The 23,263-nt window shown below is 39.6% G+C and overlaps 5 protein-coding genes and 1 pseudogene across 5 annotated transcripts; 2 read left to right on the forward strand and 4 right to left on the reverse strand.

Moving 5' to 3' along the window:
* Positions 1–881: 881 nt before the first annotated feature.
* On the reverse strand, positions 882–5,007 carry LOC130510552 (uncharacterized). Its single transcript, XM_057006975.1, has 2 exons — positions 4,996–5,007; positions 882–4,597 (listed from the first exon to the last, which is right to left on the reverse strand). Exon 2 carries the CDS (start codon positions 4,529–4,531, stop codon positions 1,112–1,114), a length of 3,420 nt encoding a protein of 1,139 aa, XP_056862955.1. The 5' UTR covers positions 4,532–4,597; positions 4,996–5,007; the 3' UTR covers positions 882–1,111.
* Positions 4,804–10,895, reverse strand: LOC108854125 (uncharacterized). The gene is made up of 4 exons (XM_018627633.2): positions 10,686–10,895; positions 9,946–10,156; positions 5,097–9,848; positions 4,804–5,011 (listed from the first exon to the last, which is right to left on the reverse strand). Exons 1-3 carry the CDS (start codon positions 10,845–10,847, stop codon positions 5,098–5,100), a joined length of 5,124 nt encoding a protein of 1,707 aa, XP_018483135.2. The 5' UTR covers positions 10,848–10,895; the 3' UTR covers positions 4,804–5,011; position 5,097.
* Positions 10,896–11,415: 520 nt separating this feature from the next.
* On the reverse strand, positions 11,416–13,725 carry LOC108835746 (uncharacterized). Its single transcript, XM_018608968.2, has 9 exons — positions 13,382–13,725; positions 13,172–13,299; positions 13,013–13,084; positions 12,794–12,933; positions 12,597–12,711; positions 12,424–12,504; positions 12,201–12,338; positions 11,977–12,064; positions 11,416–11,903 (listed from the first exon to the last, which is right to left on the reverse strand). The coding sequence occupies exons 1-9, from the start codon at positions 13,647–13,649 to the stop codon at positions 11,773–11,775; spliced, it is 1,161 nt and encodes a 386-aa protein (XP_018464470.2). The 5' UTR covers positions 13,650–13,725; the 3' UTR covers positions 11,416–11,772.
* A 2,686-nt stretch (positions 13,726–16,411) lies between these two features.
* Positions 16,412–17,623, forward strand: LOC108850409 (F-box/kelch-repeat protein At4g39753-like; annotated as a pseudogene).
* Positions 17,624–17,700: 77 nt separating this feature from the next.
* Positions 17,701–21,409, reverse strand: LOC108855000 (disease resistance protein RML1B). The gene is made up of 5 exons (XM_018628684.2): positions 20,898–21,409; positions 19,704–20,808; positions 19,289–19,591; positions 18,097–19,197; positions 17,701–18,015 (listed from the first exon to the last, which is right to left on the reverse strand). The coding sequence occupies exons 1-5, from the start codon at positions 21,377–21,379 to the stop codon at positions 17,830–17,832; spliced, it is 3,177 nt and encodes a 1,058-aa protein (XP_018484186.2). The 5' UTR covers positions 21,380–21,409; the 3' UTR covers positions 17,701–17,829.
* Positions 21,410–21,600: 191 nt separating this feature from the next.
* Positions 21,601–23,124, forward strand: LOC108855002 (disease resistance protein CHS1-like). The gene has a single exon (XM_018628687.2). The coding sequence runs from the start codon at positions 21,696–21,698 to the stop codon at positions 22,944–22,946; it is 1,251 nt and encodes a 416-aa protein (XP_018484189.2). The 5' UTR covers positions 21,601–21,695; the 3' UTR covers positions 22,947–23,124.
* Positions 23,125–23,263: the final 139 nt, after the last annotated feature.

Below are 23,263 nucleotides of genomic sequence, written 5' to 3' on the forward strand. Positions count from 1 at the left end.
TTATTCTGCGCAAGTCGCGGATCTTAACCTAGTATGTGTATTAAGGACCCATTCCTAAGGATTACCAATAATCTTGTTTAAAGGGCTTAGTTTGTGCCTTATCAAAACTAGGTGCCTAAAACAAGTAAACATATTATTTTGTCAAATAAACAAGTAAATATCTAAAATGTCGATAACTTATTATTGGCTTTCCGACGGCGAAGCACTGTGCAGAGAGTGCAATCAATTTAGTGAACTTTGTTGCGCCATTTTAGCTGTTTTAAGAGTATCAATAGAGGAAGTGTATCACCATTTGAGGTACAAGGTATCAAATAAGGAGAGCATTGAGCCATATTAAAGGTTCTTGGTGGGTATGGAAGAAGAATAGAGCCGTTGACTGCTGGAACGCCTCGCTCTAGTGAAAACTGTACTTGCCCTTCGTGGTTATTCCGTGGTGCAGTGCAAACGAAAGTCAGTACGCTCTTCTCAAGAATATTGCAACCTAAGAGAAGAACAATAAGCTCTGAATCAAAACATCACCTTGAGACTTCGCAAATGAAACAGCTTACCACCACACCCTGTGTCTACAGCGGTTCTAACTGATCCATCTTTGATTGGGATTTACTTAAGCCAAGGCTCTTCAACATATGCATCCAGTGAACTTAAAAACACATTCCTTTTGTTAGGGCTTAGGATCGAAGAGTTGAGCATATCCTGTTCTCTATAAGGTTAGTATTTTTATAAATCCCCTACAGTACAAGAAAAAAGGCTAAAGTACGAAAAATCTATCCAGACATATTCTGAGGTTGTCGGAGATATTTTCAGACCAGATGTAAGAAGAATATTGCTTGAACACATGACTTTTTATTAGTAAACGAGATACAAAAATAGTTTTTAGTATAGTTTAGAGACCTCAATAACTCAATCATGAATAAGAATAACTCTCTCATTATCTCAAGGAAAAATAACTCAAAAACCTTAAGCTCACAATCTCTCATTCTCTAAACCATAAGTTATGCAACATGTTTATTATTATTCTCCTAATCCTAATAGATAAACATGAATAGATAACTCCTAATCATAACATAATATCTATTTCCATTACTCGGTAGGATTAGGATAGACTTGAATCTTAGTCAATCTTCAAGCTTAATCCAACATTCTCCCCCTTAAGCTTGAACTCCATTTTTGACAAATCTTTAATATCAGCGAGACCTCTCATCTCTTTGAACTTCAATCTCCCAAGTGCTTCCATTGACACCATGAACTCAGTCTCACAAAAGTACAACACCGCTGTTACTTGGTTTTGTAAATGCCACATTCTTCTCTTTCTCTTATTTTTATTGTGTTCTTCATCATCCCAATGCACACTTCTCACACCATCTCTGAACTTTCGATGAATCCTTGAAACCTCTTCATCACTGATTATCTCCCAACTTTCTTTTTTAAGTCCTTCAGAATTGGCGTCATCTTCAAGTGGAGGCATCTCCGCATCAGATTCAAAAGCATCGTCCATGATTGCATTCTCTGGATTGATCTCCATTGTTTTTATGAAAGACATGTAACCTCCCATGCTGGTGTCTCTCAATGCTTGAGCTTTCATGATCCTCTCCTTGTTTGCAGTCCAGCCGTATTCCCCTGTTACAAGAACATCCTTGATCACTTTGCAGAGTCCTTCAAACTTCTCCTTTAGCTCCTCCATCTTCTTAGAGAACGCTTCGTAGAACTTGTTGTAATCCTCCTTGTTCTCAGCAATGGAAGAGAAGAGTTCCGTGCACTTACTCACGAGGTTCTTGCGGATGACCTTAAGGATCATGTTCTGCTGCAACGTCTCTCTCGTGATGTCTTTGCAGTTGTCCATGATGAAGACACGACGGACGTATAGCTTGATGTTGTTTGGCTTCTTCTTGTTCACCAAGTCCCACTCTTGAGAAACCTCCTTAATCTTCTTCTTTTTCTCCTCCTCTTTTTCTTTCTCCTCATCTACTTCCTCAACAGCTGTTTGTTTCCTCTTGGGATGGCTCTTGAGAGTCAATTCAGATTCTTTGCTGGAAGGCGTCATTGCTGGAGAATTCCTTTTCTTGCTCTTTGATGACTTGGTAATCTGCATATCCATGCTTCCACCTTCCAAACTCTTTTCTTTGGCATCTGAGTGCTCTGATTTATCAAGTCGTTTATTTGCAACTGTTCTAGCTGAACCCTTATGTGCTTTCTCCTTTATAGACTCTGCAAGTGGCTTCTTTGAAGTTTTGGTGCTATCTTCAGTTTTTTCAAAGTTACTTTCCAAAAAATCTTCTTTTCCTTTAGGATCAATTTTCTTCACAATCTGTTTCTTTGATTCTGGTGTAGCTAAAAAACCTGCATCACGGTCTGTCTCTTCCATCTTACTCCTACTTCGTTTCAGTGACCCCTTGTTTTCATTTTCGTTTTTTGCTATTTCTCTCTTGTTCACCTTCACTTCACGCTGCTTATCTTCATCTGGAACGTTTCTTTTGTAATTGGCTCCAGTAACATATGTAAAGCTTCGGTAGATATACACAAACCCTCTTATCATGTCATACGAGCTTTTACACTCTTGTAAACATTGTGTGCTGAGAGCGGCTGCATGTATTAGCTCCAGAATTTTCTTTGTTTTAGCTCCAAACCTCACGAAGTTTATGACCTTTTCAGCAGATTGCTTCATCATCTTCTCTGCTGATTCAGATTTTACTTTGATCTTTCCCCTGCTCCAGCTAAAATCTGTCATGTATTCAAGAGAAAGATACTTGCTTTTCTTCCTCTCTTTTTTACCTCTCTGCACTATCGTCTCACCACTACCATTGTTCCTTACAACACTTGAAGAAACATCATCAACCTGTACTCTTTGCCGGAGTAAAGGCAGTGGAGTTGATAAATCAACTACTATACCATTCTTCTCACTCTCTTCTAAATATTTTGAGTCTTTTGATTCATCTCTTTTCTGAATCCCATTCTTCTTCCTCTTTCTAGGTTCCACTTGCTTCACTCCAGTGTTTTCAATCTTAGAAACTTCACTCACTCTTCTCCTCAGATTAGTGGTTGCTGCATCTTCTTTTCTTATAGCTTCACTGCAATGGGGCGTGCTTGGACACCACTTGAACCATTTGTTATCAACTACGTAAGACTCAACATCATTGATCTTCACAGTAAAATGCTCTTTCCAACAGTTATCACAAGTCATCTTCCTCAAAGAGTATCTAAACTCAGACAAGAAAGGATGACGATCACAGACAGTAAGACCAGCAGTTTTAACCCGACGACCATCTTTGCCTTTGTCACCATAAACATCATGCACTTTATCAGCATTCCACTGGTAATGAATGAGAAGCGTCCTGGCTTGGCTCTTCTTGACTGTAAACGTATCCATAACCCTAACCAAAACTACCTTCTGTGTGGCTAGAAGTGATTCGTTGGTGATGATTTGGCTAGTTGGTTTTGTGGAAGACTTCTCCTCACAAAGATCCTGGTATTTATTGTAATCATCTTCCTTAGCAAGATCTAGACCTTCCTGAAGCAACTGCTGTGCCTGAACATCTTTCATATACATCCTCTTCTTCTTTTTCTTTATGTGTTTAATCTTCTTAACAACAGCGTTCTGCTTTGTAGCTAGATACTCGGGAACTCGTTTCCATAACTTAACCAAATAATATATCCACTCAGAGATTTCATCAACTCTGATATCCTCCTTTGGATCAGAAGCTTCTTCGTCGGATTCGTCGGATTCGTCCTCATCGATTTTACCTTCCTTCACCATCGTCTGGTATCCCATGAGACAGTCACGCTTTCTGTTGTTTTTCAGCTCACGAAGGTATTCCTTATCTACCTCAAACTCAACAGGGCCTTGAGAGTCTCCGTTGTCATCGTCAAACAGTTTGGTACACGTTCCAAATCTCCCTCTTGTAAAATTAAAACTCACTAAGAAACCATGTGGTTCCTTTTCTCTAGCATACGAGTAAGAGACTCCTTTCAAGGACATGTTGTCTTCACAAAAGTTAAATGTATCCACGCAAGGAGGGCTTCTAATTACTCTCCATGAATTAGGGTTAGAGCTCGCATCATAGATATTGTAGTGAGAATAGCAAGACATCAAGACTTTGAAGTTACCACAAGAGGATTTGTCGCATCCAAAAACAAACTCCTCATGATATGATCCACCAGTCCACTTGATCCATCTTTTACACAAATATGGATTCCAAACCACCAACATATTATCAATATCTCTTAATACACATAGTGTGAAATCATTGCACTGGTAGACTTGGCTTATAGATATTACTTTGTCTTGAGTTTTGTAAAGATGGACGTTGATAAAATAAACCCTCGTGATCATTAGAAGCTCCTTTTCTCTTGATGCTTTGCTAACTTGTTTGTCTATAAAACTCTTATTTTTGCATAAACTGTTCCACCTTTTGCAAATAGATCGTGCTGCTCCAATAGATTTGACCTTAACTGCAACTTCACTTGCTGTTGTCATCTCTTCATCCGTCTCAGACTCTGGTGAATCTGGCTTGAATAAAATAGCCGCCATAACCATTAAAATTCCCCGTGATGTTTGTTTAAATCCGAATATAGGAATTGACTCAATATCAAACCTGTTGCTCTGATACCAAATATAGTTTAGAGACCTCAATAACTCAATCATGAATAAGAATAACTCTCTCATTATCTTAAGGAAAAATAACTCAAAAACCTTAAGCTCACAATCTCTCATTCTCTAAACCATAAGTTATGCAACATGTTTTCAACTCCTTATATAGAGATTATTATTCTCCTAATCCTAATAGATAAACATGAATAGATAACTCCTAATCATAACATAATATCTATTTCCATTACTCGGTAGGATTAGGATAGACTTGAATCTTAGTCAATCTTCAAGCTTAATCCAACATTTAGAACATAGTAGAAAGAGTCATAAGAGGTTCACAAACGATGCAGAATACCAAAATAGACAGAATACAAACGAAATAGATAGAACATAGAGGTCCTTGTGTTTACTTGTGATAGAAGGCACCTGCAATAAAAGGAAAAAAAAACTTTTTTTTTAAACTTTACATTCACAAAGAAAAATACAAATTTAGATGCTTATTAAACGTTACCTTAAGTTTTCTTGAGAGAGTAGGCATCTAAGATGAGCTTCTCGTCTTCTTCATAGACTTGAAGGTTCTTGGACTTCATAAGAAACTCCAAAGCCTCTTCATCAAACTCAACCAAGTAAGCCATCTTCACAAGCTCAGACAACTCTCCAATCAGATCTTCCCTCTGCCACATCGCTCCTTTAGCAATCACCTCAGCGAAACACGTGGCGTACTCCAACACCTTTCTTTTCCCACACGCTTCCTCCATCTTCTCTGCGTACACAACTCCTTTCTCTCTCTCCCACCTTATCATCCTCTTAGCTCTCGCAACCAGCTTCTCTCCCTTTGACGGTAGGTTCAGTGTATACTCTGTAGAGATCGTCTCCGGAGTTTCAAGAACGTTGAGGCTCACAAGGCTTCGTATGATCTCAGAACGTTCCTCAGCTTCTATCTTGAGAGATGGATCAGAGAGGAACCCTAGAACGAGTCTCACTAGCCCTCTTCCTATCAGATGATTCTCTCCCTGCTCGGTCTTCACTCCGTCAACGGTAAGCTTAGCTTCAGACATCTCAACGCATTTGGAGATCTCTTTAACACCGAGCTTTCTGTAAATCTCTGTGAGTTTCGTTTGTGACAAGGTAGGGATGCTTGGAGATGGGTACCACACGAAGACAGGGGACTCTGTGAAAAGATCCTTCAAGAGCAAATCATCAGCGATGAACACATCTCTCTTATCACACAGCAAGATCCCTCCACCGTTGCTGTAATCTGGCGTGTTGACAGGCAAACGAGAGATGGATTCCGACAGAAACTTATCAGCTTTGGTTGTGTAACTGTGTCTAGCCACGAACCTCCAGAACGCACAGCACTCGTCGTAAGACAGTCTCTCCTTGTTTCTCTCCCAATCTTTCCACAAAGCGCAGTAATCTTCCACGGAAGGACTGGCTCTCACCTCAAACGCAGATGAGAAGAAACCAAGAAGCCGACGATTCTCATCGCTACTGCCGTAATGGTTTTCAAGAACGTTTAGCTTTGTTCCAAAGAGTTTGTCTTTGTCATAGACAACGCAGGTAGACACATCTGCCCAAATACCATCGCTCGGGATCCAGATACGGCCTGAAGACGCAGCACCTCTCTCAGGTCTCCATTCAGATTTACAGAGAAACCTATACACCCTGGAGATTGCGTCAGAGTCAGAGTGATTATAAACGTGTGTCGCAAGCAACCTGCAAGCTTTGGCTGAATCGCTACCAACTCCAATAGCAACAAGCTCTTTCTTGAAAGCTTTAATCTCTGAGCCGTAATAAACTTCATCGATGAAAGGACCATCACGATGCTCCAACTCCCAAGTGTTATCAAACAAGAGACACTCTTCAGGACAGCGGTAACCAGCATGCGTCTTCAACCACTTAACAGAAGAAACCTTATCAAGAAACTCTTTAGGGAGTTTACCAAATCTATCCTCAAGCAAGAAGGTGACGCACTTAAGAAGAGAGATGGCACTTAGAGGAGTGATGCGAGATGGATCAGGGAGGCTTAAAGAGTTGACCACATGGCTCATGCCTTGTCTCATCTCAACCGTAACACCCAAGCTCTTTAGATCTTTCTTGTAACCGTATATCCCCTTGCCGTACCAGTTTGAGCTGTCGTCGATGAAGGGGAGGTTTGCTATGAGTCTCAGATGCTCCCAGTCTTGTTCAAAGAGAATGCAGTCTTTCGGCGCACGGAAGTCGCCGAGTGTGGTGTGCAGCCATTGCAACTCTCTGAAGCTTTTCATAAGCTCTTCAGGAAACTTGTGACTACTCTCCATCAGTTTCTTGTAGCATGAGAGAAGAGACATGGAGGTGTCTCGGTTTAGACAAGAGGAGGAAGTAGCTTTCTGCTTGAACGTTCTCACAAACCCTTTCACAGCTTCTTCAAGCTGAACAACCACACCGATCTGCCTCAGCTCCTCCTTGTAGAAAAAGATTTTGCTTCCGTAGAAACTCTCGTCGATCAAAGGGAAGCAGTCAAAGACTGAGACGAGACAGCTCCACTCCGGATCAGGTATGAAACACTCAGCAGGAGTTTTGTATCCGTTGTTCTTGGTCTTGAAACATTGAGAACTTCTCAGGGAATTGATCAGCTTCCGAGGACTCAGTTGACGCATGCAGTCAAGTACTAAGAGCATTGCTTCTGCTGTGAGATAACTCAGCTTTGAAGCATTCAAGTGAGAAACGATGAGGCTGTGATTATTAGGAAACTGAACCACAACGCCTAGCAGCTCAAGCTCTTTCTCAAAGCCTTTGAGGTTAGCTTCACCGTAGCAGTCCTTGTGGATGAACGGTATATCACTGATCAGCGACGCAGCTTTCCACTCTTGGCTGAACAGGACAGCACCGTCTGGAGATCTGTAACCGGTTTTTGTAATAAGCCAGGACCCATTCTTGACAGATCTGATGAAATCAGCCGGTGAGAGGAGCTTCTCTCCCAAGTACCTGATGAATTTAAGAATCGAGAACACGTTCTCTCTCGACATGGTTGATGTTTCAGCCAAACGCATCAAGTGGTCACCAACGAACTCACAAGCCTGGCTGAACTCAGACATGACGCCAGCAAGCTTCAGCTCTTCTTTGTAGCTCTCAATCTCATTCCCGTAGAAGCTTCTATCAACAAGTGGAATATCAACAAGAATCGATCCGCCTTGCAGAACACTTCCCCATGATGAAGTATGGTAAAAGGACTGAGAAGGTGGTCGGTAGTCAGAGGACCCATTCATCGTTGTTCTCAACCAACTCCCTCCTCTTACAGAGTCCATAAACTTGGAAGGAAGAGAGTATCTATTAGACTGAATCCACTTCAAGAGCAGCAACGCATTCTCCTTCCTTAGAGCACCAGACAAGGCAGGTATAGCTGCGTTCGGTGGTGTTATGTCAGGTACATCTCCAGCCTTGGCGTAAAATATCAAGAAGGGGAGAAGCGCTTTGTGACTAGACAGAACACCAGCGAACCTACCAGACGACAGATACTCTTCCCATAGCTCGATGTACCCGTCTTGTCTCCACGGATTTGAACCGGTTAAGCTGATCCATTTGCCTTGGCTAGCGGGAACAAGAACACCGGTTCTGCTCGTGTTGACGTTCCCATAGTTGTCCACAAGCGGCATGTCTTTGCAGCACTTGACACCCTCGTCTGCTGATAAAAACCCCTTGGAGATTGAGTGATGCAGAAAGTGTGCGTATGCAAGCACAAGCCTCTTGTCTCCACCAAGATTCTCTAAGAGACGCTTTGTGTAGTCGGAGAAACTAAGAGCGGAGACTTTGATCTTCTCTTTAAGCCAGTTGAGTACTGTTTCCTTCTTGGAAGAAGCTCTCAGCACTACCAGGGTTGTCTGCGGCATGAAAACGAACTTGGACATGCATCTGAACTCATCGCTCCAGTCAAGAAACCACTCCTGGTTCTTGAGCGTTGGGAAACATAGTGTTCTAGGGCTGAAGTCAGACACACTGCTAAGAGATGTCACTCCCTTTCTGACAAGGTACTTGATAAGTGGAACTTTCACCATGTTCGTCCCCTGAAACATTGACCCCCAGTTCTCAGCTACGAAAAGAAGAACCTCAACGTAGGTGTCTTCCGACACACTCCTCACAAGATCGCACCCCTGGATGCATTTAGCGTACCACTCGTTGCTGACTTGCTTCAAACCCAAGAAATCAAGAACGTCGTCGTTCTCCGCTCTGTCAAAAGAAGAATCCAAAACGTAGATTCCGTGCGAGGATATGTTGTTCAGACTCGCCTTCTCTCTTCTCGCTTTCTCCAAGATATCCCAAAAGGCAGGAACAAGACGACCAACTTCACACGGTCTGTGGAAAAACTTCTGTCCTAAATGGGACACGCTCGGTACAATCTCCTCAGCAGAGACTTTAGCCTTGATGGATTCTCGTACAACGTTCAGCTTCGCGTAGCTAGATTGCTTCACAGGCAAGAAGTTAAAAGCGGGAAGCAAGCTAGAGACAGGTGCATCAGTCTTCTTCACCAAGGAAGTGAACGCGTTGACAAAAGCTAAGGGGACACAGTTGAGAATCCCTTGGTTCCATATGTCGTCGAGCAGTATGGTCTCTCTGGAGGATGCTAGGATGAAGTCAGCTTGTATGATGAAAGGTAAGCTGGTGACCATCTCTGTCGGGAGAAAAGCGTAGATGCCAGGAGAGCTGTCGCCACGGCCAAGACGCTCTCCGAAGGGAAACGCTAGAGTGATGACCCAGTCTTCGACTTCGGTTCTTCTTTCGACACGGTTCTCGTGTTTCACAGGGAACTTCTGTCTCCACATGTAGTAACTGCACTGCTTCTCGGAGTTGGTTTCGCTAGCGGAGAGATGGATGGTGTAAGACTCAGCGTCGATGCTCTTCCTCGTCTTGAAGTCGGTCTCGCTTACGATACCGATGGAGTTCACCGTGCTGAGGTTTGGGTTCTGGCAGTGTTCTCTGATGGAGAGACGCTTGATCTTGGAGAGAAACAAGAGGACTTCGGGGTGAACGCTAGAGAGCTGTTCCTTCACCGGCTTCACTTTGTCGCTTTTCAAGGGCAAGATGATTGTTGTGGTCGGGAGAGCGGAGCCTGAGGAGCCGTAGATCCTTTGTATGTCGGCAGGAGAAGGATGCTGGTCGACCCACTCAGGAACAATGTAGCCAAGGCTACAGTAGCTGCAAGGATCCTCGTTGAACCTAATCTGGTAGCCTTTGCTGAATATGTATGGGCGAGAAGTAATCAGGAACACACTCTTGAACCCGATTCCTGCAACAAGGATGGAAACAGAACACACGTGTAATGTAAGAACAAGGGTTTTGTCTTGAGGTCATTCATAGTAAAAACACAAAAGGATAATTAATACCTTTCTCGCCAATGTATCCACGTTTTCGGTTTCCCTTTTTAGTTGACCTTCCAACACTACATATTGACTCAATATTCTTCTCAGAGAAACCTTTCTCATTGTTGAAGATAAGGAGAGTTGCTGGAGCTCCAGTGGCTGTGATGTCATCTGATGTGATGACAAATTCAAGACAAGGATCCACACCTTCAGGATACTCATTATCCTCTGCGTTCTGCAGAAAGAAAAGAAAAATAAAATTAATGTCTAGCATTAGCATATTTGTAAAAAGACAAAAGAAAAATTCGTTACTTTGTTTTTTTGTAAAAAAATTCGTTACTTTGTTGAACTTTGTAGTATATAACACAAAGATTTAGCATCTTATGCTTAGCAAGAAACATACAAGAAACATGTTTTCTATAACTATTTGAAATTATGATCTTATGAACAACCAAGTTCCATTAACATATGTACACTTCAAAAATAAAAACCATTTAAGTAAACATGTTTTCTACTATTTTGATCTCATACAACATTACAAAAATCATATGAAACAGCCACTCAGTTACAGTTATTGTTTAGGATCAACATTTTCGTGTAAATTCATTACTTTATTTTTGCACGCAACAACATAAGTTCTTTACACATAACCCTAACTGTACATAAATATATCACAAAAATAGAACAGTCGAAGCACAATCCCACAAAATACACAGAGAAACAGAGAGGATAGTGCATTCGAGAGAAATAGAGAATAAACCTACTTGGATAAGCTCCATGAGGAAGTGAACATCCTTGGCGTAGAGTTCAGCTGAGAGGTTCTTCACGGCCTGATGAAGATCTTCCGTCAACGGATTCTCGTCACCGCCGATAGAAAACTTAGTCCTCCGAATCCGATCAATGTGTTGCTTTGCCGCTTCTGCCATTTTTTTTCTTTTCTTCTTTTGTGGTTTGGTTTCTCACTTCGGGTGGTGAAGCTTTTAAAGATGAAGAGAAAGGCAAGGAAACTTCATGGGGAAGGTAAACTTGGGAACTAAGGAGTCCCTGTAAACGATGATGGGGACATTCCTGTACGGGAAACCCAAAAGACTTAAACTTGATTGGTTTCCCGTAAAGGTATAATAACTGTACTGTTGTGTTGTTAGCATTAACTAGCAAAAGTAATGCCACTTCGTAAATCTAAGTATAAATTCATTTATTCCTTCTTTCCTTTATTTCTCTCTTTTTTTTCAAAAAATGTGTACACATTCCTTTACTCGGTCACGGTCAACTTCTATCGGTATGAACGAAACTGGAAGTGTACAGTAGTAACAGTACCCACTCCAATTCGAATTACATCTTCTCAATCCAATCCCAAACAAGGTCCTTCATAGGGAAGGTAATCTCTCTATAAACGATGATGAGACACTCTTTGTACGGGGAAAACCAAAAGGCTACATTGTACTGTGTCCTCCATTAACTAGCAAAAGTAATACCACTTCGTAAACCCAAGTATATATAAAATCAATTTTCTTTCTTCTTTCGTTTTGATTCTCTCTTTTTACAAGTAGACTTTTAACAAGTCGCATCTCCATTAATTAACCCCCGGTCACAGACAAGTTAAACCGGAATTGTACCCTAATAACCGTACCAGTGCAATACAAAATTACATCTTCTTGATCAAAACCACCAGGTTCCTCAAGTAGACAACAGACACTAACTACTCTTCTTCATTTATTACAATTTCAATCATTAATCCATGTAACAGAGAGAATCAAGAGAAAGGAAAGATCAACAATGCTTCCTTGCATTCTTTGATCTTTTACCATTACCTGAAGAAGCACCAACAGGTCTTTTGTCGTAAATGTACTACTAAGAGCTAGTCTCTGCGATTCTTCTGTTGTAGTTATCTTGCAAGATTTTGTTTGAGTCACTGATTTGTCTAACTCTCTTCTGCGTCTCTCGCCGTTTCTTTAGCTTCGATAAGCTTAGTGAACCTTCAACTGAAATCATTCATTGATGAGGAAACAACTTTCTATGAATAGAGGCTTAAAAAGAACTATGCTGATCCCATACCTTGCCATTCCCATACAACCTTTTGTTCACCCTTTACGATTTTCGGATACCTATCTATACGTGAATCCTCTTGTATCAACTCCTCAACCTATAAATAAATCAACCAGGAATATAAAGAAGTCATCTCAGGATCCAACATAAAATGGAAATAAACAATGAGATTTGGATAGAAACATGGTAGAGACTAAAGAACATGATTAGAGCAAGAGACAAAAGCAGCATACCTTAGTCCATAACAGAGGATCTCTTCTTTCTCTAGGTAAAAGGAGATGATCACGCAACCGTGATGCGATGACCCATGGCTCGCAGTTACTGTCTGCAGAGTTTGATGTCACTGCATTCTCTTCCAGAAAGTCACAGACCTAATGTATCAAATTCAAAAAAAAAAAAAAGATTTAGACACAAAGACAAAATGATAATTCGTTAATCGAGATTCTGTTGGTGTACCTGGTCGTATAGTTCTTCAACTCTACTAGAAAAATGTCGCTTCCGCTGGATTTTCCTAAGCAATATTGCGGAGGTAACAAGCTGTACATCTCAACACTGTGAACAAGCTTGAAGATGTTGATCAAGTATACTAAACTACTCAAAGACACCTTCTTTTTCTACGAATACATTACCATTGCGCAGGAGGACGAGACAATAACGATGTGCTGTAAGAGCCATTGTTGTATGCGGCAAGTCAAAGGCTTGTAACTTTCCATTAGCGATTCAGGGCACTTCAACTCATTGATCCTTCACATCAACAGATATCCAAAAGTAAGAAAATCTTAAGCAACTTCAAGAGTAAGTTGTACTCAATGATGAAAATACTAACCCATTAGCATTAGTCCTTTTCTCTAGCAACTCTGCCACAGCTTCTACCGCCTTTGCTTTCACAAAATTGTAAGCAGGCTCGTCTAAATTATCAACGAAACCATTGCTACGAACATCTTTCCAAACATCATTCTCTGGAACCTAAAAGATAGATGGAAACATATCTCATTGCAATGCTCAAATGATGTCTCTTTAATCACAGACGAAGCAGAAGCATTACCCAAATGGTCCCAGTGCCATAACATTCATTAAGAGCATATGCCTCACAAACTTTTCTCTCGAAATGCCTAACCTGAAGACAACAACACAACCAGTTACAAACTTTTTTTAAAAATCAAACTAAACTTGGGTTATCTAGGTAGGGCATATAACTCAATACTAGTTTCTTAGTCGATTCATTGATAGCTCCATCTTCAATACATAAAGTCCCTTGCTTTCTGTATCCATGATTACATTGCAACTTCCCTTGGTAACATTCCCCATTAGCTGGACACGGTTCACACCAATCTGTGGCAACGAAATTGAGTTCTTCAGAAAGCGTCAACAAGTGAAGAAAAAAGACAGCAGCTTTAATGAATCTGGAGCTTACCCAAATCCGAGTCGGTGGAATCTGAGTCACTGTCGCAGAAAGGTTTGGGGTCTGAGTCGAGATGCTTAGCGAGGAAACTGCAGGTGAAAGCTACTGCGCAAGCGACGAGCAAGACGGTGAGGAGTTTAATGGATTCTTCCTTGGAAGGGGAAGGGAAGAAGCTTTGTGGTGGCTCGAGTAGTGATCTGATCGGAGAATGATGAGATTTAGGGTTCCGTTTTGGGGTTTTGGTCTCCGATTTGGGTCGCTTCCTTGGTATCGAATCCATATCTTTGAGGGGTTCAGACAGGATGAGAAATTGAAATTGGAAAGTAAGTGTTGAGAACAAAATTCGACAAGAAAGAAAAAAAAAAGTGTTGAGAACAAAATGAAAATGAACTAATTTCCCAAAATACAAATATGAAATATGTTTACGCTTAATCGATGGGCTTTCTGTTCACCCATTTTCAACCCCAATATTAAATTCGAAGTCCATATTTTTTTTAAACACCGGATAAATTATGCTATTACAAAGAGCCGAAAATTCTATTATTTAAAAAGAAAATTCACCTCTAACTATATCACCTAAGCTGCCCTATTAAATCTATTTTTCATGATATTTCTTGCGCAATGCTATAAATCTTTTGTAAATTGTTTCTCCATTAATTCGTATAATTTCATTTTTTTCCAGAAATCGAAACCTAAATCAACTGATACATAAGTCCAATTTATTTAGGAAATGATTCATTAATATCTACTCTATTAAAATAGAAATACAAATATGAAATTGTCTGCAAATTTTCAGGTAAAAATAATTTTAAATTTTTAATATAATATAATATTTTTATGTTTTTCACATGTAATAATATATTTTAATATTTTAAAACTGAATGTGAATTTTTGGTAGATAATTTTTAATAAACATATTTTATTTACTAAAATAGTCTAAATTCATAAATATAATTTATATAGTATTTAGTTAAATTTTTACATCTTTTACAAAACAGTATTTCATTAAATTATTTTATAACATTATCATTAGAACAAAGACACACACACACACACATCACACACACACACACACATATATATATATATATATAGTTAATTAGTTTGTAGATCAAATTTTTCATCCATAAAAATTATTAAAATCCAAAAACATAAACTCATGTGACAAATAGACCACACTTCTAATTAAAATATAAAACACAAAAAGTTATTAAGAAGAAACATAACGATATATATGTGAATTCTATTCATTTAATTAAATTTTAAGAATATAAAAAATTCATAAATTTAGGAATATACTTTTATTCATAATATTATTTGGATTGTTTTATGACTGATGTAATTTTTACTTAGAAAAAATTTATTAAAATCCAAAAAACATCAACTCATGTGACAAATAAACTCACACTTGCAATTAAAGTATAAAACACAAAAATTATTAGGAAGAAACATAACTATGTATATATATATGTGTGAATTCTATTAATTTAATAAAAAGTTAAGAATATAAAAATTTCAATAAATTTAGGAATATATTTTTATTCATAATATTATTTAGATTGTTTAATGATTGATAAAGAATTTGTGGTTATTTTGCTTTCAGATAAAATCAAAACGATTTTTTTTTTGTTTTTGAGATTTCTGAAAAATGTTTTGAAAATGAAGAACTTGTGAAGAAAATAATATTTTGCGATTGATTCTGATTTGATAACATTTTATAACCTCTTATAAAGTTAACTATCCAATTATAAATAATTTATAAAATAGTTAATTTTTAAAAAATTATGAATTATTTTTCAGAAATTTTAAAATCCTTATAAATAGTTTTTTGAGCGACGCGAAGCGGCTACGAAACATAAGCACCTGGTTAGTCCAAAAGTTGTGCAGAAATTGGTATCGAGATTGGGGGCTGCAATAGTGCTGAATGTGTATCAAGTTGATCAAAGCGAGTTTGAGGTGAAGGATGAAATAATAAAGTATGTTTTGATTTGGAGAAACGGCATTGCACTTGTAATGTTTTCGACATTGACAAGATCCCATGTATTCATGCAATTGCTGCTAAACATAATAAGAGAGATGAAAACTGTTACGTCGATGCTTCTCACTTGACAGAGGTCTATAGGATAAAGTTCCCTATTCATCTTTGCTATATCCTTTTTCATTTCCATGTTTTTCACATTTTTATTGACATGATATGGATCAGACCATATATACATTTGCCTTTTGAAACTCTATCCTCAATAAGTATGATGTCTTCCAATTTTTGTAATATACAACCTAGGTTTAAATGCATTTTTCTCCAAAACTCCAAATCATAATTTGAAATTTCCTTAGTTTTTGTAATAATATGACCTTTTTTATCTCATTTCAATTTTCGGTTTAAACTTTTTTGCTAGAGAGGAACACAATAATATTCAACTATTCTGGAATTCTATCATAAAATTCCGAGTCTCTTCCCAACTCTCTTCCCAACGTTTAACATTTTTTAGTTTCCCAATATTGTTTTAGCCTAATGTTGAGTGTTCTGGTAATCAACGGAAAAATGATAAAAATTGAATAAAATTCAAATAAAATCATTTAAACTAAAAAAATGTTAAAAAAGTATAATAGAAGACTTACCCTAGTTTCTCAATATTGTTTTATCCTAAATAATACAACAATAAATTAAATTTTGACCAATATAATGTTTTAAAAATATATTCTATTATAATTTAAAAGAATTTAAATATAAGTAAAAGTTAATAAAAATAAGTTATATAAATTAAGTATCTTATTTTCATAAAATTATGTTTTTATAAATATTAATTATTTTAAAATTTTTTTATTGTTATACAAGTAAAAAAGGAAATACTTTTTACTTTTTTCTTAGGTTAAAGAGAAAAGGAAAAGGAAATTATTATAATTATAAATAAGAACTTGTATTCTGTCTTGGTCTGCAAACCACAACTTTGGAGAAGGAGAACAAAACCTCCCAGCAATCAATGAAGGGACGATGTAGTCAACTGCAATCGGACAGTAAACGGAGGAAGGTGACGACGGTATGTGGGTTATGTTAGTTGCCAGACGATGTGGCTCTGAAATTCCTGGGTCAGGTCTCCAGACTGGACCTGGCGGCTTTAGCTATGTCATGCAAGAGTCAGCGATCTCTCGTAGTTTCCGATGAGCTTTTCGACTTGAGATGGAAGATGGTGGGTTGCCTCAAGCGATATGTCTACGTACACTTGCGCATCTTGCCTGATGAAACCCCAAGATGATTCATCCTCCACCCGGAGCAACGTGTGCTGAAACAGGTCTCCATCTCGTTATATTATAGGTCTCTGAAATCATCGTCATCTTTCGTTACGGCTGGTATGGGGGTGTTTGTTATCGGTGGACTCATCATGGGGATGTCTCGGTTTTCAATTTTTTCACTCACGATTCCTACCCGGTTCCGTCCATGAAGATGGCACGTGCTTCTGCGTCTGCATGGCTGCATGACGAAAAGATATACGTGTTTGGAGGATGCACCGAGGCTGATTCCTCAAACTGGGCAGAGGTATTCGACTTGAAGACCCTAACTTGGGACTTCTTGTCCGTGTCTGCTCCTCCTCGCAATCGCAATATCCAACATAGTGTGGTGGTATGGGAAGAAGGAAAGGAGGATATGGTATGCGCGGTGGATGAAGATGCTCGAGAGTTGTCCTTGTCACCAAGTAAACGTGTTTTTTTGGAGCGGAATAAGACTAGATTGTTCTGAGTTGGGATACACAACACGAGATTGGTGCGTCCTTGGGGGGACTTCAGTCTTCTCTCTTGCGCCTGGCGGGAGAATATTGTGGCGTTCGCCAAAGGTGTTGTTGTGGAAGGAAGTGAAAGGCTTAGAACAGCTGCAACACTCCCTCACTCATCAACTGCCTACTATGGGGGATATCACCAAACTCTGCATCAGCCCTGCCTTCAACCTTCTCATCTTCTGGAACGTCAAGGATACTACTGAAACTGATGTGGAGCTCTGGTCTGCCGAGATTTCTGTTGAGGGACGCAAGGCAGATGTTTGGGGAACGGTTCTGTGGTCCCATGCTGTTTTAAAAGTTAAGCCTATCTCACGCTCAGGTAGTGTTGATGTCTTGTTTGCTGATTCTGTCTTAGGCTGATTCTCTCTCTCATTCTTGTTGTTTAAACTAAACTTCAGTCTTATGTAACTCTTCATCTCTGACTCAGTGAATCATATTTAACATTGTTCTTTTTTTTAGAGTATCTTTATCAATGAAGGTGTTTCAGATTTCCCATTTGACAGCCCTATATTACTTGCTTCGTTACACCTAATCAGAGAGTGATTACTTGCTGTGAAAAGTCTCTGTTATCTGACCATCTTCTTTGTTTCTTTGCTTGCATCCATTACAACTTCCAGATACCTTTAGCCTTGAGGAAGTCGTTTGGTGACTGTTGACAGAGACCTCTCTTGTTTTGAGCCTTGAGGTTCACTTGAAAACACGCAGGAGAAGAACGACAAGAACAGCCACTAGCGTGATGCAGAAAGGAATGCCTAGAAACATGGGAGCAGGTGTTTTCTTGAGAAGGTGGATGATTTGGAAGGCGCTTGTGGCTTGATGATTCAGTACATAAATTGGCATCTCAGTTTCTTTGAAACAGGTTCCTTGCTGTACCTATAAAAGAAAGGAGATGGTTTCAAAAAAATGACTGCATAAATCATAGTAGAGACTGGAACCAGAGTATTAATACTTCACCTCTTCGTATGGTTTGTCTCTAAAATGTTCTACAGAATCAGCTTCGAGGGAATGACATCCGTGTGCATCAAGAAACTGAAGACTCGGTGGGAGTTTCTCCACTGATTTGATTTTCTTGCAGTTATTGAGGCAAAGAGTTACCAACGATGTAATATCTCTGATGCTTGATGGCAATGTATCAAAATCATGGCCGCTGAGATCTAAATTTGTCAACTTAGTGAAATGACTGAGCTGATCTGACAACAACTCAACATTGTTGCAGTTTTCAAGGCAAAGCTCAAGCAAACTGTATCTTCTTTTTTCTTCACTTGTGTCAGACAGTTTCACCAATGATCTGAGGTTCCTACAGTTGGTAAGTGTCAGTGTCTGCACCTGAGTTAGCTTTGGCAACTCTTTGAGCTTGAAACAGTTTTGAAGCCAGAGTGATTTCAACCGGGAAAGACCATTCATAGCTTCTGGTAAGTTCTCAAAATCATTCCCACTGAGGTCCAGCTTCTCTAGGAACTCCAACTTCTGAATCCCATGAACCCCAGATGGAATCTTCCGGATGTTTAAGTTCACTAGCTTTAGCTCTTTAAGATCAGGAAAGTCTGGGAAGCTGTCAAATGAGAAAGATTCACCGTTTTCTTTGTGGCTGAACCTCATGATGCTAAGGGAGTTGAATCTGTTGCACTCTGAGATGAGCCAAGGTGCTTGCTGCAGATTCATTGAAGATGTGGCAGAGATCTGTGGATCAGAGTTAAAAGAGATGTATTCAGCATTTCCTCTAAATTTTGAACAGAACTCAAAACTTATGTCTCCACCAATGGATATGTTTATTAGTGCATCCATTTTCACTTTTGCATCTGGAAACTCCAATCCAATATGTTGCTGCATGGTAGATTTCCATATAAAAAACCTCAAGGCACTTCTAAGGCCTCCGCAGTAAGATAACTTGAGCTTCTTTAGAGTAGATCTTTTCCCAATACTCTCTGGAATGCCTTTTAGTCTTGGGCAGTGTTCCAAAAACAGTTCCTCAAGACTAGTGATACCTGAAAGATCTGGAAGTTGCTTGAGATGCTTAGATCCTGTCACATCAAGTCTCTTCAAACTATTGAACATCTAGGCAACAAAGGAAAATAGTTGGAAGTGTTTCTTGCAAGGAAATATTTATTAAACACAAACAAACAAAAAATCAAAAAGGTAAGTTTACCGGTTTTCCACTCCAGAGCGTTTCTAAATCACTGTGACGCAGATTGAGTTCAACAAGAAAATATGGATCAGCATCAGGAGGCAGGGTTCTCAATGGGAATGCATCCCAATGGAATAGCCGTAGGCTACAAGGCAAGAGATGTTGGTCTGGAATGAGTTGCAGCTTTGACTCTATGGAATCTACATGCTTGTAGACTTTGAGAAACTTGAGATTATGCATATGGCCAACGACACTGGCCTTCATGGACAATGCACAGGTCATATCACATGTGTGTAGGGACATGCATTCAGTTTGTTCACCTCTCTGATGATAGGAAGACAAACAAACAAACAACAAAGCCAGAAACAACGGTCATGTTAGGGTGCTGGCAAAAAAAAAAAGAAGAAGAGATAAAAATAACTGTGTAGATGCTTACATCTCTGAAAGTCAGCGCATAGAAAACATCCTGAGAATCTCTGAGGAATTTTCTAGCCAAAGACCTGTCGTCACGGATCATTTCTCTTGCCATTTGTTCAACCAACTTATGCATGATTACAGATCCGTTAGTAGATATTTTGATCAGAGACTTCTCTGCTAAAACTCTTATCCACAGGCTGCTCTGAGGTATGGGTCCATGGAGAAGGGAAGTGATACGCTGGAGGGTGTCTCCATTGAAGAGACAAGCAACATGAAGGAACACATTCTGATGTGGTTTTGGTAAGCCCTCGTAGCTAATTCTCAAGATTTCCATTGTATTCTCGTCAAGGCTGCTTTCAAGTGCAGTTAAAGCTTCTTCCCACACCTCAGGAGAAACCGTTCTTCCACGGAGAAACAAGGCATGTGCGTTAATAGCAGAAGGAAGACCGTGAGCAAGCCGAGTAGCTCGGACTGAGAGTTGTTCTAAACCAGCACAAGGAGGACTTCCTCCTCCTTCAAAAGCAATCTGTTTAAACATCTTGAGAGCATCTTTATCACTCAAACACTTAACCTCATAAACGTTTTCTACTCCACAGGTGTTGAGCAATCCCATATCTCTAGTTGTTATGATGATTCGGCTCCCTGGACCAAACCAGTTTTTCTCTTTGGCCAAGGCATGTACCTGCGCCACTTTATACACACCATCAAGTACAAGAAAAACCTTTTGGTGCCCAAGTCTCTTCTTTATCTCTTGGCATCCAGCTTCCACGCTCCATAAGCTGATATCATCACAGAGGATAGTGGAAAGCATTTCTTTCTGAAAATGCTTTAGATCATGGTCATGGTCTTTGCTAACACTCTTAATATTTTCTAAGAAACAACGAGCTCTAAATCTAGGTGAGATCTGGTCATAGAGACACTTGGCTATTGAGCTTTTCCCTATTCCTCCCATTCCCCAGATTCCTAACATAACAACCTCATTGGACTCTAGATCCAGTAGATGATTAAGACCTTCCATGTGTGCTTTCATCCCAACAATATTGCCTGAGTCTATTTTTTGCATCAGTGTCACACGTCTTGATATATCTCTGGCAATTTCTCCAACCATAACAGCCTCATCAACGCTAAATAAAATGAACACACACACACACATTGATGCAACTTCAAGTTTCCAATTAATGCTTACAAAGGATATGGTGAAAAAAGAGCTTACCAGTGTCTTGAATCAACGCCTGAAAGGTTAGCTATTAGGTGAAGAGCTTCTTTCCACTTGTGAACCTTGTCCACCATTTCTGGACGACCCTTGTACCTTTCTAAAGAGAAACTCCGTAGCTGGTGCCTGACGGTGGAAGGATCTACTCCATAGAAGATAGGGAAGACTTCAAGTGTTCCTTCCTTCATAAACTCCATTATCAACTGAAGTTCCATTAAGCACCACTTAGAGGTAGCGTAGTTCTCGGAGAGAACCACAACGGCGAAGCTCGAACCCTTGAGTGCTATGTGGAGTTGGTCGGAAATGTGATCACCTGTCTCAAGTCTTTGGTCGTCTTTGAAGGTAACTATCCCTCTACTATCAAGTGCTGCGTATAGATGGCTGACAATGGTTTTGCGAGTGTCTTCTCCTCTGAAGCTGAGGAACACGTCATACTTTGATACACAAGGAACAGAGGAGGAGGAGGAGGAGGAGGACGCCATTGTTGAAGTAAACCAAAGTCGTTGAGCGGTTTGTTCTCTGGTGGTTAATGCATTATGGACCATGACTTGGTTATTTCTGAGTAATTGTTGATGGAAGAAAATTTGTGGAATTTTCATTATATGAAAACATTATCTTTTAAGTATATTTTCCTCAAAAAAATATCATTTTTTGCTAATGGTTGACTGACTTTGCAAGTTACAAGTCAATGCTAAGTAGCTTCATTCTCCACTTCCTCCACATGGGAGACTCACTCGAGTACTCACACACAGACACAAAAGATAGAAACCAATCTGCTGCTTAGTCAAGAAGTGAACAATGTCTTCTTCTTATTCTTTTTTATTGGCTGGAAGAGACTTGGATGTGTTCTTGAGTTTCAGCGGTAAGAAAGCGCTTGACATCGATTTCGGTTATGATTTGTCTCGAAATGGCATCAAGTCTTTTAAATCAGAAAGCTGGAAGGAGAAGAGTCTCAAGCCTATTGATAGACACACGCTCGAGGCTTTGAAAGAGTCTAAAGTAGCAGTCGTCATGACCTCTGATGAAGAAGCTTCTTCCGTTGGGTTCCTTGAAGAGCTCCTTGTAATACTCGAGTTTCAAGAGAAGCGTTCACTCACTGTCATACCAGTATTTTTAACAAAACATGCTTTGGATATGGAAGAAGTCTGTCAAGTGTTTCCAGAGAGAGCTAGGATGTGGAGGACTGTGATTGCCAAGCTGGAGAACATAGCTACACAGTATTCAGTTTCTAGGAATCTTGCGCTGATTCATGGAACGCATCGGATCAAGCAGGTGGCTGATGACATTAGGCTTATGTTTCTCTCTTGTGCGTCGAGTGACTTCAAAGGTCTTGCAGGAATGGATCGTCACTTGAAAGCGTTTCATGAGCTGTTGGCTTTAGAATCTGATAAACAAGTTCGTACTCTTGGCATTTGGGGTTGTGCAGGTGTGGGAAAGACAACGCTTGCAAGGTACTCTTATGCTGAGATCTCTGTAAAGTTTCAGACACATCTTTTTCTAGAAAGCGTTGAAAACATGAAACAAAAGATTCTAGAAAACATTGAAGTGGAAGAAGATGATCATGAGAGGATTGAGATTACAGAAGCAAAGAACAAACACCGGAGAGTTCTCATTGTAGCTGATGGTGTGAAGGACAGTGAGCAAGGGAAGTGGATCTCTGAGTATGCTAACTGGTTTGCTCCTGGAAGTAGAGTCATTTTAATTACTCAAGACAAGAGTGTTCTTGAGGAGTCAGGAGTGAATCATGTGTACGAAGTTGATACTTTAAGATATGATGAAGCTCTTGAACTCTTCTCACGCTTTGCTTTCAAACAGCTATACCCTCCTCCTGAGTTCGAACGACTCTCAGTTCGTGCTGTCCAGCTCGCAGGGTTTCTTCCAATGGGGATTAGACTGTTTGGCTCGTTTCTAACTGGTAGAGGTAAAGAGGAATGGGAAGGTACACTTGTTAAACTCAACGCAAAGCAAAGCAAAGAAGCAGTGGAACTGTGGAAGATTATGGAAGCATCAGAAGATGAACAAGTTGTGGAAGCATCTTCACAAAGATAAAAACCCACAATAGAAGTAAGAGGAGACATCTTTACCCTGTTGTGCTCTGTTTTATCTTCTCTGTTTCCTTGATGTATAATATGTCTGAAAGTTTCTAAGCGTTTGTATCAGAAGCTCCACCTGTTTTTGTTTTTCTTGTAACTTCTTCTATTGTTATTAGTAGATTTCTTGATTTGTTTCTTTTTTCTTTTTAGTACACCGCAGTATAAATTAGAGGTGCTAGATATTTGTGATGAAACAATACAAAGCCACTGTAAAAGAGTAAGAACTTAGTCATGATCAATAACTAGTTTTCCTCACAGTACTTCAACAATGTC

This window comes from Raphanus sativus, chromosome 4 (genome assembly GCF_000801105.2).
Source record: "Raphanus sativus cultivar WK10039 chromosome 4, ASM80110v3, whole genome shotgun sequence".
Classification (NCBI taxonomy): Eukaryota; Viridiplantae; Streptophyta; class Magnoliopsida; order Brassicales; family Brassicaceae; genus Raphanus; species Raphanus sativus.